We start from the raw sequence: 14,811 nt of genomic DNA, 5'->3' as shown, positions 1-14,811 counted from the left end.
TTGCTTGTAACTGCAAATGGTTAAGTCACTCACTTAATACAACTTTGTGAGGTTTGTGCTCTTGTCTGTGTGGTTTGCAGTGAATCGCTTCATGGCAAAAATACACAGTGATTAGTTTTAATGCTTCAGATAGCTGGGTAAATATTTGCTAGATAAGAATAAGTACTCTTTGGCGTGTGTATGTATAGGGTTACTTTCTGGTAGTGACCTTCTTGGACCTTTCTAAAAGTATTCATTTTCAGTAAGGATGAAATGGAAGCAACTATGCAAGTATTTATTCTGCTTTCACAGCAGATTTATAAACTTGTGTCTCATTCACATAAGTCCCTATTTATATTAATCAGCAGAGGGGCTTTTGTGGTTGCTGAATACAACAGATGGTAGAGACAACTTCCCTTTTTAAAGAGCATTTTAAGCCACATGTTTTTTCCTTCTGGAAATTAAGTTTACTTTATGCTTATGTTAGTTTTTACCCCAAAACTGTTGTCACGAAACACACAAAAGCTGGAATTCTGCATGGCGCAGCATAGCATAATAGTTCTTCAGGTGGAACTAAGCTACAGTTTACAGTTTGGCACCCCAGACATACTGTAGTGCCACTGCAGTCCCCCACCCATTCCATGTCTGGGGGTGGGATCAGAAAAGCATCTGGCTATGTCCATGTATCCAGACACAAAATGATTACATAATCTGCTAAGGTCCACTGGGGTCCTCCAGAGGTTTTGGCAGTTGATGTAATAATTTTGCATATGCCTACCAGGACTTAGCCAGATGCTTCCCTGGTCCCTCTCCATTCTCTACTAGGCATGAAATGGCCACATGGGAGCTGCAGCAGCTGTATAGTCTGTCCAGGGGTGCTTTTGTTGTTGTGGAGGGAAAGAGGAAGTACCAACATCCACAATCATAGAAAGAAAGAAAGAAAGAAAGAAAGAAAGAAAGAAAGACATATGTGAGCATAAGGTTCACTTACTTCTGTGTGTATCACTAATAGGATGCCAGACTAAATAAGTGATGTTATAATTTATTATTTCATTTACAGCAGATACGTAACAGTTGATATTTAATGTGGATGTTTACGATTCTGAATTAAAGAAGTATTATGATTTATACCTTCCTTTTATAGAACAAAAACACAATTATATAATGCATATTCACTGCATGTATGTACATTATACATACAGTTTTTCACACACACTCTCTCTCTCACACACACACTATAGTGCAGGCACAAACACACACATACGTACTCTAAGCCTGCAATTCTGTGCATATTTACCTGGGGGTAATTTCCACTGAATTCACAAAACCTGACTGTCATAGAAGTGCACTGTAAGATATGTAAAAACAACATACTACCTGGTTCCTTATTATGGAATAATAATGGGACAAATATTAAATTCAAGTGAAATGTATACTTTTATTGGAGCAGCTATCCATTTTAAATATTAAAAGCTCTGAAGCAATTCATTTTCTGTCAGTGGAAAAAGTCATTCTCTTTCCAATCTAGGCATCTACTGGGACTTAATAGAGAAGCACTTACATTAATGGCTATAGAACAAAAACAAGGACAAATTGAAAACTGTTGAGTAAAATCTTTAAGCTATGGCATTTTTCTATAGTGCAATACAGTTGTTCAGAAGATATGTGCACACATGGGAAAAACAGGACATTCTGCTTTTGTTCTTTTATTCCTCAGCTATAAGGTATGATGGAGTTAATGTCATTGGATACACAGTTTGGTCTCTCATGGATGGCTTTGACTGGCTCAGAGGCTACAACATTAGACGGGGTCTGTATTATGTTGATTTTCAAAGCCAGGATAAAAAAATGACGTTGAAGTCTTCGGGATTGTTCTACCAAAAGGTGATTGCAGACAATGGCTTCCCTTCAAAACCAGAAAACCAGTCTGCAGAAGGAACATTCCCCTGTGATTTTGCTTGGGGAATTACTGAAAACTTTCTTCAGGTAAGTCAAATGACATTGGTCCAGATTTTCTAATCTTCCTTTTGCACAAGCAATCGTAGTATTAAACATGTTTCAGTACAGAACATGTTTTATAATTGCCTAGTAGGATGAGTCCACTAACAGAACATCATTCTATGTGATTGTTGTGGCATTCCAAAACTGGACTATTCTTAAAGTTTGTTTCTAAAAAGTCTTAAAGAGTTATTTAATTTGGCTTTAAAGTTTTTATCTCTATACTGTTCCCCAGTTACTCCCTGTGCCCCCCTTAAAAAGGCTTTGCTTGCATCGTTTTTTCACCATTCACTGTCTCCAGTGTTGATACGTAGATATAATCCCTTTGATGACCTGTCTTTTTTGCCTTGTCTCTGAAGTGCTGTCCATACAAGACGACAACTTTCTGTTTGTTGACATGAAGCAATGAAATTTGCAGTAAGACACTTATAGGCCGAGATTCTGTCCCAGGAGAGAATATGGCCTGTAAAGATTTGTGGCCCTGTGCCAATGGGCTCCTTGAAAATACAGCTTCTGCAGGATTATCTCAGCCCTGGATGAAATTTAATGATTTAAAATTAACTACTTAGATTGCATTGCACATTAGAATTGTCTATCAGTTGACATCTTAGATATGGAATGAGTATCCAAGACAGTACTGCTTCTGTAGATTTTTTGTGGGTTTTTCGGGTTATGTGGCCATGTTCTAGAAGAGTTTATTCCTGATGTTTCGCCAGCATCTGTGGCTGGCATCTTCAGAGAATACTGCTTCTCTTTTTCCTTGTATCTCCTAAAAACATGGAGTTTGGACATTAAGCTGCTGTTTCAGCTGGAAGAAATATCTGCTGTAAAGTTTGTGACCAAATAGCAACATGAACCCCTTACATGCTACTGAACATTTGTATATCACCTTTGAATGGCAGGGGTTCCAAGGCACACCCAGAATTCAGTTTCCTTACAAGTATACCACTGCTGAAAACTTAATGTGTTTCTGTGATGTGTTTATTTATATGTGTAGACAGGCTGAGCCTAAAATGACAATTCACAGCATTTACATTCAAACAGTTTGCTGCTCCCATCAGAAGTCAAGGGAAGCCATGAAGTCATAGTGTATATTGCAAACAGCAAAAACAGATTTATGCTTACACAAACTGATTCTGTCTTACCCCCACACACAGAGAGAAAGTTAGCAACCCTCAACTCACTTATCATATCCTTAGTATCCACAAGTCAGTTACATCTGCTATAGGTCTCAAACCCCTACATTCCTTTTCTTGGTAGAAAGAAAAAGGAAGCATGCACACAAATTAAAACCAGAGTTATTTCCAGATTCATTTGGGGGCAATTTTTGTCTGATTTTGGGGACAGAGGGACTCATGACAGGACACAAAGACAAAACCTAGTTCTACTTACTGTTTAACAATAGTCCAAACCTGCCCTAGGGGATGAGAGAAGAAAGGTAGGTTTATTGGTGACCATCTCTGAGGTTAGCCAGGCTGAATCTACAAAGGCTAAATGATGGGTCCTTATGATCCCAGTCCTGCAATCCCAATTTGGGGGCCAAACAGCACCTTTTAAAAATCTGGTTCTGCCCGAGAACATTGGAGTGAACTGCCTTGAAGCCTTCAAGCATAGAAAACTGTTTTCACAACAGAAGGAAAGGAATGTCATGTGTTCTAACAGTTTTCTATGCTTGAAGGCTTCAAGGCAGTTCACTCCAATGTTCTCGGGCAGAACCAGATTTTTAAAAGGTGCTGTTTGGCCCCCAAATTGGGATTGCAGTTGAACTGGGGATGGAGGGAGGATGTGGCCAAGTTGGTGGGTGGTCACCTTGGTCAGGTGGTCACCTAGCTCACTTGATAATTCCCACCTCACAAGGGCATTTCCCTTATTTATAGTGGCATCTGGAAAAGGTGGTATTGCCTTTTATTTATTTATTTTTTTGATTTGGTGTTTGTATGCACACATTTGCAGGTCAACATTTCACACACATCCCAGCTGCATTTTATAGAAATGCAGGTCGGAAACCAGAACAGAGGAAAAACAAAGGCTATTTGGTTAAGCAAATTTGATTAAGCTGAATATGTGCATATGCTGCAAATGCTGCAAATTTGATGAAGCTGAATATGTGTGTATGACACACACACACACACACACACACACACACACTCTGCAGCTGTTCTAGTTGTGTGACCAGACATAAACCAATATGGAAAACACATGCACACAGTAGAAAAACCCCTTGCACTTATGTGGCTACATAATGGAAGTCTCAAGTAGCTTTCCAAACGGATTTTAGTTTGAATTAAAATATGTGTCTGTGGTACTAAAGGGATCAAACCAGGGCGAGATACTATGGTGGAGCAAAGATACAGCCCTCATGTAGATTCAATTGCACTTATAGTTAATCTCCTAAATAGTAAAATATCTGCAGGGCTACATATGCCCACTCTTTAATCAAGTCAAGAGATTTCTTTTCCCAGCAATAGATACAAAAGGTTGGTTGACATTTCCCTGAAAGGTCATTTTGACCACCCTGCTGCTTACAGCAGTATATTGTGAATAATTCCATAAAAATGATGCTTAAATATTGCATCTTCAAGGCTGAGGTATAGTGAGCTATCAATGCATCACAGTGGATGTGCAATCACAGTTTAAATCTCATTTGGATGAACCTGCAAATGATCTTTCTTCCTTGCATGCTTGCTTTCTCTGATGTAAAAGTGGTCATACAGGCGTTGGTTTTTTTAGTGCAACTATGTAAATAATTTCACACATTCTGAGTTTGTTATTCACATTATGGAACTACATCTATGTGCATATCTGGGAGTTTGGTTGCTCACATGTGCCAGCATTCAAAAATGGAGTCAACGATGTGAATGTATTCAAAACATGTTCAAAGCATGCAGAGTTTTATTCCAGTTTATCCTGGGTCTATTTGCATCAGTTATTCACACTGCTTACGATGTGAATCTTTTTTAAAAACTGAGGAAAAAACCTGGTGTCGATTATCCTGGGTTAAATGGGTTTTTTTGGCAACCTCCCCAACTTAATCAGATGCATTCAAAATACATGTGAATAACAAAGATTCAACCCAGATTCATCTTGGATGATTTTCACCATCTGAATTAGCCGTTGATCAGAAGGCAGCTGCGAGGTGAAAAGTCTGCAGACCTGAAGCTCCTCTAAGAGCTAATGTGGATTTCCCTCCCAACTTACTGTAATTTAGAGTTGTAGGATATCCCTGACAATCCTGGGCCATGCGCTTTTACCAGTATTATTCTCAAAGCTGTTTTCCAGTATTTACTCTCCTTAATGTTTCTTCATAGATTGATGCAAATAATAGCAGTGAACAGAGTCAGGCTGGTATTTGTGATTAGTAAACTGCTTCCTCTGTTGGTATTTTATCTGATCTTCGTTTTGGAATGACTTTTCTGGTTTTTGGCTGAATTAAGATGGAGGCAGGTGTGAGAGATGGGAAGAAGCCTTGCCAAGTCATTCATATCTAGGTTGTGTTTTTTGTTTGTTTGTTAGTTAGTATAGCCTTCCCCTGCCCTACTTATGCTACAGATCTTTGCTTGGACCTGTGACTTAACTTCACTATACATCACTATGTGGCAGATACATTTTCCATAAATCATTTGGCCCTCCAGTGAAGCCTCTAGAGGGCTATTTAAAGTATATCCCTGATTTAAGTGAACAAATAATCACAGACATCCAAGTTAAAATTTTCAAAAAATCATCTTTACAAATCCAAATATTATTTATGGATGCTATTTCAAGGATTATACACAGACTACTGTACTGAATGTACAGTAATCAATATTAAGTGTCACCATTGCCTATTGTGAGACACTTCAAAACACACTTCCCTGATAGTAACCAATATCCTAAGTCTGCTATGCTTAATAAGTTGCTAAATGATAATTTATGAAAATCCAATTGATTTACTGTGATAAGCAATTGACCTATATCCTGGTAATCATAAACAGTATATATTTAATAGCATTACATTATTATTAGGAGTCAGTATGGTATTGTGGTCAAGTCACATTGTCTCAGCCTCAGAGGAAGGCAATGACAAATCCCCTCTGAATAAATTCTGCCAAGAAAACCCTGTGACAAGTTTTTCTTACGATCAGCATAAGGCAGAAGTGATTCGAAGGCACACAACAAACACGAAAACATTACTAGGTTTTCTGGTATTACAAAGAAACTGGACTCATAGAATTATAGGATTCTATTCCATTTCTTTGTGGTATCCCTTGAAGGAAAGGGGCAATTAAAAGATACTTGGAAGATCCAGCACCATAACCTCTCTCAACCATTTGCCACCCAGAGATCTACAACTTACAGTATTACCTATCACCCAGAGACCTGCAACAAAATTTACTTACTGGTTTTGAGTAATTCATTATTTCCCCTTATAGCGTGTAACAGGGATGATCAACATAAGCATAAACTTTACATCATCTATATTTGCCATGTTGTCAGAAGATACTGCTGCTCTGCAGGAGTTAGTACTAGTCTGGGCTAGTGTTGAATTGAATGGTAAAGTGTTGGACTGAGACTTCGGACATCCAAGTTCAAGTCTCCACTAGGTTATGGGACTCACTGGGCCAGTTGTTCTCAGTCTCTCTCTGTTTCTTTGTCTCTCTCCTACCCCCCCCCCCCCCAATACACACACAAGTATGGGAATATAGTGTGAAGGAAGAAAGCCATATAGATTGCATTGACAAAAGGAATATGAAAGGATTAATCAATACAAGGTCACTGGTAAGATATGCTAAAGAAATATGGACAGGATGGCATTTGTAACTATTTGTAACTAAGATGATATTAGTAGACAATAGTTGCCTACTTGTCACAGCCTGTTGCTTTGGTTCCTGCTTTTGATGAATCTGATCTGTTCTCCTGCCACCTTTTTTCCTTTTCTAGGTAGATACAACTCGATCCCAGTTTCTTGACCCAAACCTTTATCTTTGGGACGTCCATAAAACCAAGAAGCTCATTAAAATCATGGGAGCTGCTGCCCCAATTCGCAAACCTCAGTGTGTTGATTTTGCTGCTATCAGGCTACAGATTTCTTTACTGAAGGACATGCACATCACACACTTCCATTTTTCACTCAAATGGCCTTCAATTCTCCCTCTGGGTAATGAGACCTCTGTGAACCACACACTTCTGTTTTACTATGAGTGTTTTGTCAGTGAGCTTGTCAGAGTTAATATAACTCCTGTTGTTGCTTTGTGGCAACCTAGTGCTGACAACCAAGGGCTTCCCTTTTCTCTAGCCAACCATGGAGGATGGGATGACCAACGGACGGTGGAAGCTTTCGCTGAGTATGCTGGGTTCTGCTTTAAAAAACTTGGCCAGCATGTCAAATTTTGGATCACAATGAATGAGCCCAATGTGATGAACCTGACCTACAGAGCAGCACATAATCTGCTGAAGGCTCATGCCAAAGCCTGGCACTTATATGATAAAAAATTCAGGAAAACTCAGAAGGGCAAAATATCAATTGCCCTCCATGCCAACTGGGTTGAGCCAGCATGCCCGTTTTCAAAAAATGATGATGATGCAGCCAAACGAGTTTTGGAATTTGACATTGGTTGGCTTGCTGAGCCCATTTTTAAAAGTGGTGACTATCCAGATGCTATGAGGCAGTGGCTTCAGCAAAAACGCCGACTGGGTTTTCATGGGCCACACTTACCTTATTTCTCAGAAGAGGAAAAGCACCTAATACGAGGTTCATATGACTTCCTCGCCTTGAGTCACTACACTACATTTCTTGTGAACTCTGAAAGAGAAACTCCCAAGCAGTATGATCACCTCCTTGAAATCCAAATGCAAGTTGACATCACCTGGGTGAAATCACCCAACAGAATCCCAGTGGTGCCCTGGGGGTTACGGAAGCTCCTCAATTGGATTAAGTTTAAATACGGCGATATCCCAATCTACATCATAGCAAGTGGAATTGATGATGAACAAAATGTGGATCAAGATAAACTGAGAAAATATTACATAGAGAATTACATCAATGAAGCTTTGAAAGGTAAGAGTCTTGTGGGAAAGGGTCCTTATGTATCTTATGTATCACTTCTCTCCAGAGTCTGAAAAAGTTGTTTTGTGGACTACAGTTCTACAGTCCTCTACCCAGAAAAAAGTTGTTTCAAAGTTCTGCTTCTTCAGCCTTTCTTGTTTCAAAGAAACAAAAGGACACACACCAAGGCAACATTGAAAATGTTTTGTGATTTGATTCCTATTGTTAGTCCCTTCAACTAGTATTCAATTTTTAATCTATGGGTTGTACATAAGTGTTGACACATCATTTAGCAGTTGATTAAATGGGCCTAACTTTACTTGGGACTAACCAACAGGATTCAGCTTATAAATTCTATAGCGGGGAAACTAGTCCCTGTTGTAGCCTGCTGCATTAGGTGGCCACAGAATAGGTGTTGTTTTTTGCCTCAAAAAATTGTGGTTTTATTACAATAAAATATATACAGAGCATTTTGCAGCATCTGTGATAAAAAAGAAACTTAGGATCAAACCATAGGAGAAGCAGAATACCATTGGTTGAACTTCTCAGTCTAAAAACAAGTGCAAAGTTTACAAATATGAACAATAATCCTGCGTTGGCTGAGATTATGCTGCAACGTTTCATTGAAAGACTGTGCCCTTCTCACCTGCCAAGGTGGCTATGCCTGAAAACAAGGTTACATCACCCAAAGATTAGTTAACAGCCACAGCTGGGAAACAGACTCTGCTCAGTGGTTCTTGAGGTTCAAGTAAATGTTAAGTAGATCTCACTAACCCAAACTAACACTAACTCTGCTGGCTAAAACAAGGGGGCTTCATTTGTTAATTTATCTTCACATATTGTTGAATATTTTGTAATGTCAGTAGTGTCATGACAGAGATACTTTCTCTGCTAATAGAAATTAATATGGACGTTGGGTTCTTTAATAGTGTATGGAATGTTGAAATAAACTTGCAACTAATCTGGCCCTTTTTTTTTTTGTTTTGTTTTCTGTTTTCCAGCCTACACCTTAGATAATGTTAATCTTCGTGGCTATTTCATCTATTCTTTCAGTGACAGGGGTGATTCCAGATCATATGGTCTCTATCGTTACCTGATAAACCAATATGAGGCAAAACCTTCTATGATACATTACAGGCAAATCATTGACAATAACACCTTTCCTGGACCAGGAACTTCTCACCTCATTTGCCTCAGAGAGTCAGTTCTTTGTCCAGAATGCACCTCTGTGCAGCCAAGAAAATTTTTCCTGGCATTTGTAGCCTTTATATTGTTTGTTTTCATTGTTACTGCATTTCTGATCACTTACTACTCTAATAGTAGCCATAAATACTGCTCGCCCATTGCTCACTGCCCTCCAGCTACATTACCTAGAGAAACCTGGAAGTAAATAAACACAAGGTTGTGATTATTGTTGCACTATGAATGTCTTTACGGTATCTAATGCTGTAGAGCATTAAATGTGAAAATGGATTAGATCCATGGGGTATGTATGACTCCTCTCTGTTTTAGCACTTTGGATTTGCTGGTGGTGTTAATCCTTCTCACCCACATTGCCCTGATTCACTGACAGAGATCCACAAGCAGGAGAATGCTTTTGCATGCACAGCTATCAGAGAAGTACATCAAAAGTGTGCATCTAGATCACAGTGTTAATGCAAACTGGTTGAGTCATTGGCTAGACTTGATGCATTGTTTGTTGATGGCATACATCTCGATGTGACATTAATATTTTGTATAACAAAATGTATTGTGGGTGCTTCTACTCAGGTTCCAGGCAGTCAGCCATCTCAGACTATGCAATTCCATTTCCTTGATTTTGTGTTTCCCTCCATCCCACAATACTCCACATTCACTTCCTGCAGAACGCTGCCCACTTAACTAAGCTAATTTGGGGCAGAGCTTGGAAAATGTATGTTTTGGACCATAGTTGGGATTTTTAGGTGCTGACTATACCAGCACTTCAGATGACTGCAGCATGTTTCAGAGGGAAAAATGTGCATAAAATCATATGTTCTTACTCAGACAACTTTGATTAGCCTGGGTGCCAATTTGCTTCTCTGGAATTCACTATAAGATCATGCACACAAACCTCTGCCTCACTGTCAATCTTCAGTGACAAATCACACCCCTGAATTTCAACAGCAAAGCAGAAAAGATAATTAAAATACAAAATAAAATATTTCAGTGATTTTTGTGCCTTCAAGTAATTTCTGACTTACGTCAACACTAAGGTAAACATAGGGTTTTCTTGACAAGTTTCTGCCGAGGGGATTTACCATTGCCATCCTCTGATGCTGAGAGACTGTGACTTGCCAAAGGTCACCCAGTGGGTTTCCATGGCTGAGCCAGGATTCAAACCCTGGTCTCCCAGTGTCCTAGTCCAATACTCAAACCATTACACTATGCTAGACTGAACTGCAATGGTTTGGTTTGTCAGCCTCAGGGTATGGATGTCCACTTTTTAAAAAGCCATTCTGGACACAAAACAAGTCAATGGGAGTGAAAAACATGGCAGAAGTGCCCCTGTGCTGCCCACAATGTGCAAGGAGCTTTTTCAAGTCCATTTTCTATTAGATATTAGGGCATAATAATGGTGCTGTGGACTCCGTAGTTGGTATTAAAATCTTCATCCTCTACTGTGGAGTTCCATTGCTGAACTAAATTTGTCATTCGTCAAGTTGCATAAAAAACAAAGATAACTTGGTTGGACTTAAGAAAACTTCCAAAATCCCTATTAGTGTAATATCTTTTGTCCAATCCATGTTTTAGGTTTTTTTCCCCATGTTGCCCAGAAACACAATTTTTCTACATTCCCCAATGTCCAATTTTTGTTGTTCTTCTCAAAATGTTCAGACTGGATGAAAACAGTTTTAGGAAATAGGAAAGCTTACTCCGTACTTGTGAAGTATGAGCTGCTATTGATCTGGTTTTTAAAAATACCACTCCAAGAGTTAGGGCTATATGAGTCTGGTGTGGGAGATTAAAAAACGAGTAAGCTTAAACCATGCATCAGTGTGGCATGTTTGTCTCTAGGTTATAAGGAATGCCAGGTATGCTTTCAATATTTCTTCATGTGAGCATCTGCAATAGCACTGATTCCTTTGCAACCCTCACATATTTCACTGGGACTCATACAGTGTAAGTAGCTGAGCATTTTGAAAGCAAATATAAATTGGACTATATTCTGTAGAAATGCCCTTCTGCTATTTTATTTTGTGTACAACAATGGACAGATTGCTGGTTAACTGTATTGTATAACAATAGAGTTCTTTTTTTACCACCTGCACTGTCAACTAGATAGTATGAATATGTGTATTTTTGTATAAAATTATGTGTGAAATAGGTTGAATTTATTTGCAGAGAAGAGTATGTTTCCTTTTATTTAGAGCACTGCAGATTGAAAAAAATAATTAATATATTTTACAGAATCATTACACAGTATTTTGTTCTCATGCTTCCAGTTTTATATGCACTATCCTGTGTACACATGTGATGTTTATAGTAATTTAAACCCAATTTTGAGGAAAATAAACTTTTAAATAAAATTCTTATCTGCAGTTTTGTTGTTTTTCTGGTCTCCATATGGTGCAGTATGGAATTTTAAAAGATTTTAATAAATGTTTGGAATATAAATTGCCCTTTTATTTGAAAAGTGGATGTTCAGATAACATTTCAGATTAGGTAGACATTTGTACCGGTATAGCAAGAACAACATTCGTCTGGATTAATCTATTTAGGTGGGATCTATTCAAATGTGGAACTCCATTATTCTTGTACCTATCGTGATTAGTAAAATGAGATTAAATTATACAAAATACAGTAACCAGTGAATAGATTGTGCAAAATGTAAGAGGAATTATGCATATTTTTCCTGCTGGCCCAGTCTGTAGTGTCTCTCGCCAGAAAAATCAATCCAGCCAGAAAAATCAGCAGTAGCAGAACATGCCACAAACCATCCTGGGCATAAAATACTGTTTGAAAACACTGAAATTCTGGACCATGCCAACCACTACCATGTCAGGATGCACAGAGAAGCCACTGAAATCCACAAACACCTGGACAATTTCAATAGGAAAGAGGAAACCCTTAAAGTAAACAAGGTTTGGCTACCAGTCCTGAAAGATAGCAAGATCAAGACTCAACCAATGCAAATGAGAAATCTCCCAGGGTCAGGGGTTTCCCAGCAGACAATGAGCACTAATCAATCAGACATTAACCCTCTTGTGCAGACCCTCCCACCCTGAGGACTGCCATTAGCAACAAACAATATACATGCAAATCATTCCTGCCTTCCCAGGCTCACACAGTATATATATACACCCATCTCCTTTCCAGGCAAGCATTCTCTGAAGATGCCAGCCACAGATGCTGGCGAAATGTCAGGAATAAACTCTTCTAGAACATGGCCACATAGCCCGAAAAACCCACAAAAAACTATGGATGCTGGCCATGAAAGCCTTCGACTTAATATTTTTAAAGGCCTTGGATTGTATAATGAAGTAATGGTATTGTATAAACACTGTGGTCCCTTGTTATTCCTGACCAGAGTATTGCTATTCAGTCAGTTAGTGTGGGAGTCCCAATACAAAAGTTTGGAAAAAGCCTTTGTAAATAAAAATGCCTTTGCCTTCTGGGTGAAGGATATCACAGATAGAGTTAGTGTTACCTGTTACATGTTATGCTCAACAAATAGAAATTTTAGACTTTGATGCACAGGACAGGAAACTTGTCTGTTGCTAAAGTCTGCACAAATTATTAAAATTGAAAATGAACAAGCTAGAGCATATGGTGGCCTGGACCTTTTGTGCATCTTGGGAAAAACCAAACCAAACTGCACACTGGAAATTCCCTTGATGCTCTCTCATGCTGACAAGGAAATGCCTGCATTGATTTAATTGGTGAATTTGATTGTGTATTCCTGCATGGCAGGGAATTGGTCTTGATGGCCCTTGTGGTCTCTTCCAACTTTATGATTCTATGATACTATATATTTGTTTTATCCGAGAGAGCATTTTTCTGTGTGCATTGACCATGGAGCACATTGCTGATACATTCTTCAGGTAAATTATGGAGGTTGAAAAACTCCTTTCTAGCAGCTCGGATCACAGGTTGATGAAGAAATTCCTTCTCTCATTAGTAACCAACGATTACAAAGCCTTATTCGAAGCTCTATTGTGACTGGGTGCTGGTGCTGGTATAAAAACAGCACAGTGAGAACTGCGGCAGCCTAATTGTTGGAACCCTATGCCCTGTGGATGAATAAATGCACAAAATGCAAACCACAGGAGAATGATTGCTTCAGACTGACAGGCTAAAGAACTGTGCTGCCAGTTAGGCAATGTCTATGTCAAAATAAAAAAATAATGTTGTTACCCTAATAGTTGATAATGAGATCTGCCTATCATTTTCTATAGTGACTTCAAAATGATTTTCTGCTAACCTTGCTCCATAAAAAAAAAAAAAAGAACAGAATAAAAGGGCTAAATTACAGAACAAAAAATAGTTGGCAGATCTAGCACTTGCAAACACATTTTTCCTCCCCCTCTCCCTTGCTTTATACACATAAAGAATTTTTTTTTACCATGTAATCAACATTTCTTAACTGTAGAAAACAAAATGAAACGAGTTGTCAAGAATGGCCTAGATGCTACACTGGGATTGTTAGCACACTCATGTTATTTGGGAATACAAATGTTTTGTTATATTGTGTTTGGGTAACAGGATGCATAGCAATGTCTTGTAGCTGCATCTCCCACTGCTGCCCCTCAAAAAAACCCCCACCTTTTGCCTGTTGCAGTGTATCCAACTGCAGGAAGTGGATTGGATATGTTATTGCTCACCTCCTTCTCTCCAGCAACTTGAAAATGGACATATTGGGAAGGCTGCACAGCTTAAAAAGTATGTTTAGGGAGGACTTTTGATTCCTGTAATTGCACAACCATATAAGTGAACCAGTTGTAAGCCAGATTTATGACATGGTAATAGCTGAACAGGATGTCAGCCACTGTCCAAAAAAACTGAGTGCAAAATTACTCTGAATCCCTGACATTGTTTTCCATGGAAGCCTTAACATAATTTTAATCAGGGTCAATTTATATCACCATATATATATTTGATGTCTTTCTCATGGGAGTTTGGGGTTTTCAGATGATGGTATGACAAGGAGAGATTTTCTGCCCATGGAAAATCCACAACAGGCCTCAAATTTCTGCATATAGGAAGGCTGGATGGAAAGTAGAGTCTCTTGAGCTATCTCATAACAATAGAATTCTACCACAGAAAACATCGCCTAGAATGACAAAGACATGAGAATAATATCAGTTTATAGCTTCAGTAGTCCCATCTGTTTTAGAATACAGGCAGAAATAATTTAGAGCAAGCCATTCAGCAGCCCTACACTAAGTGGAACTTCTATTTCAGTTCACAGGCTGCATTCAGTTTCCAAGAAGTTCCAGTGGTGGGTTGGCTAAAGACAAGGAATAGATCAAAGAATGCCTGCATATTTACCTTACCGTTCTCATTGCCCGTCAATCAATCAATCACCTTATTTTCAATCAATCAGTCACCAAAACCAAGAGTAAATCGTCCAAGAAAGGCCTAGCACAATTACCACCATCCACCATCTCCTTTTATGGACTAACCCTAACCTAGTCCTAACCTTACTGTATACATAGAATCACAGAGTGGAAGAGATCACAAGGGCCATCAAGTCCATCCCCTGCCATGCAGGAACTCACAATCAAAGCATTCCTGACTGATGGCCATCCAGCCTCTGCTTAAAGACCTCCAAAGGAGACTCGACCACACTC

The 14,811-nt window shown here is 38.9% G+C and overlaps 1 protein-coding gene across 1 annotated transcript in view; it reads left to right on the top strand.

The window, feature by feature from the left end:
• KL (klotho) overlaps window positions 1–11,411 on the top strand; it is a 29,412-nt gene extending 18,001 nt beyond the window's left edge. Inside the window, exons 3-5 of the mRNA XM_089508456.1 lie at window positions 1,697–1,965; window positions 6,895–8,011; window positions 9,001–11,411. Of these exons, the coding sequence (XP_089364582.1) occupies window positions 1,697–1,965; window positions 6,895–8,011; window positions 9,001–9,389 (1,775 nt within the window). The 3' untranslated portion in view covers window positions 9,390–11,411. The remainder of the gene's footprint in view (window positions 1–1,696; window positions 1,966–6,894; window positions 8,012–9,000) is intronic.
• The last annotated feature ends 3,400 nt before the right edge of the window (window positions 11,412–14,811 follow it).

The sequence above is a fragment of the Sceloporus occidentalis genome, unplaced genomic scaffold (genome assembly GCF_023333645.1).
Source record: "Sceloporus occidentalis isolate IW3139 unplaced genomic scaffold, rSceOcc1.0.p SCAF_2, whole genome shotgun sequence".
NCBI classification, from domain to species: Eukaryota; Metazoa; Chordata; class Lepidosauria; order Squamata; family Phrynosomatidae; genus Sceloporus; species Sceloporus occidentalis.
The sequence above is the reverse complement of the archived record's forward strand: the minus strand, read 5'-3'. Positions and strand labels throughout refer to the sequence as shown.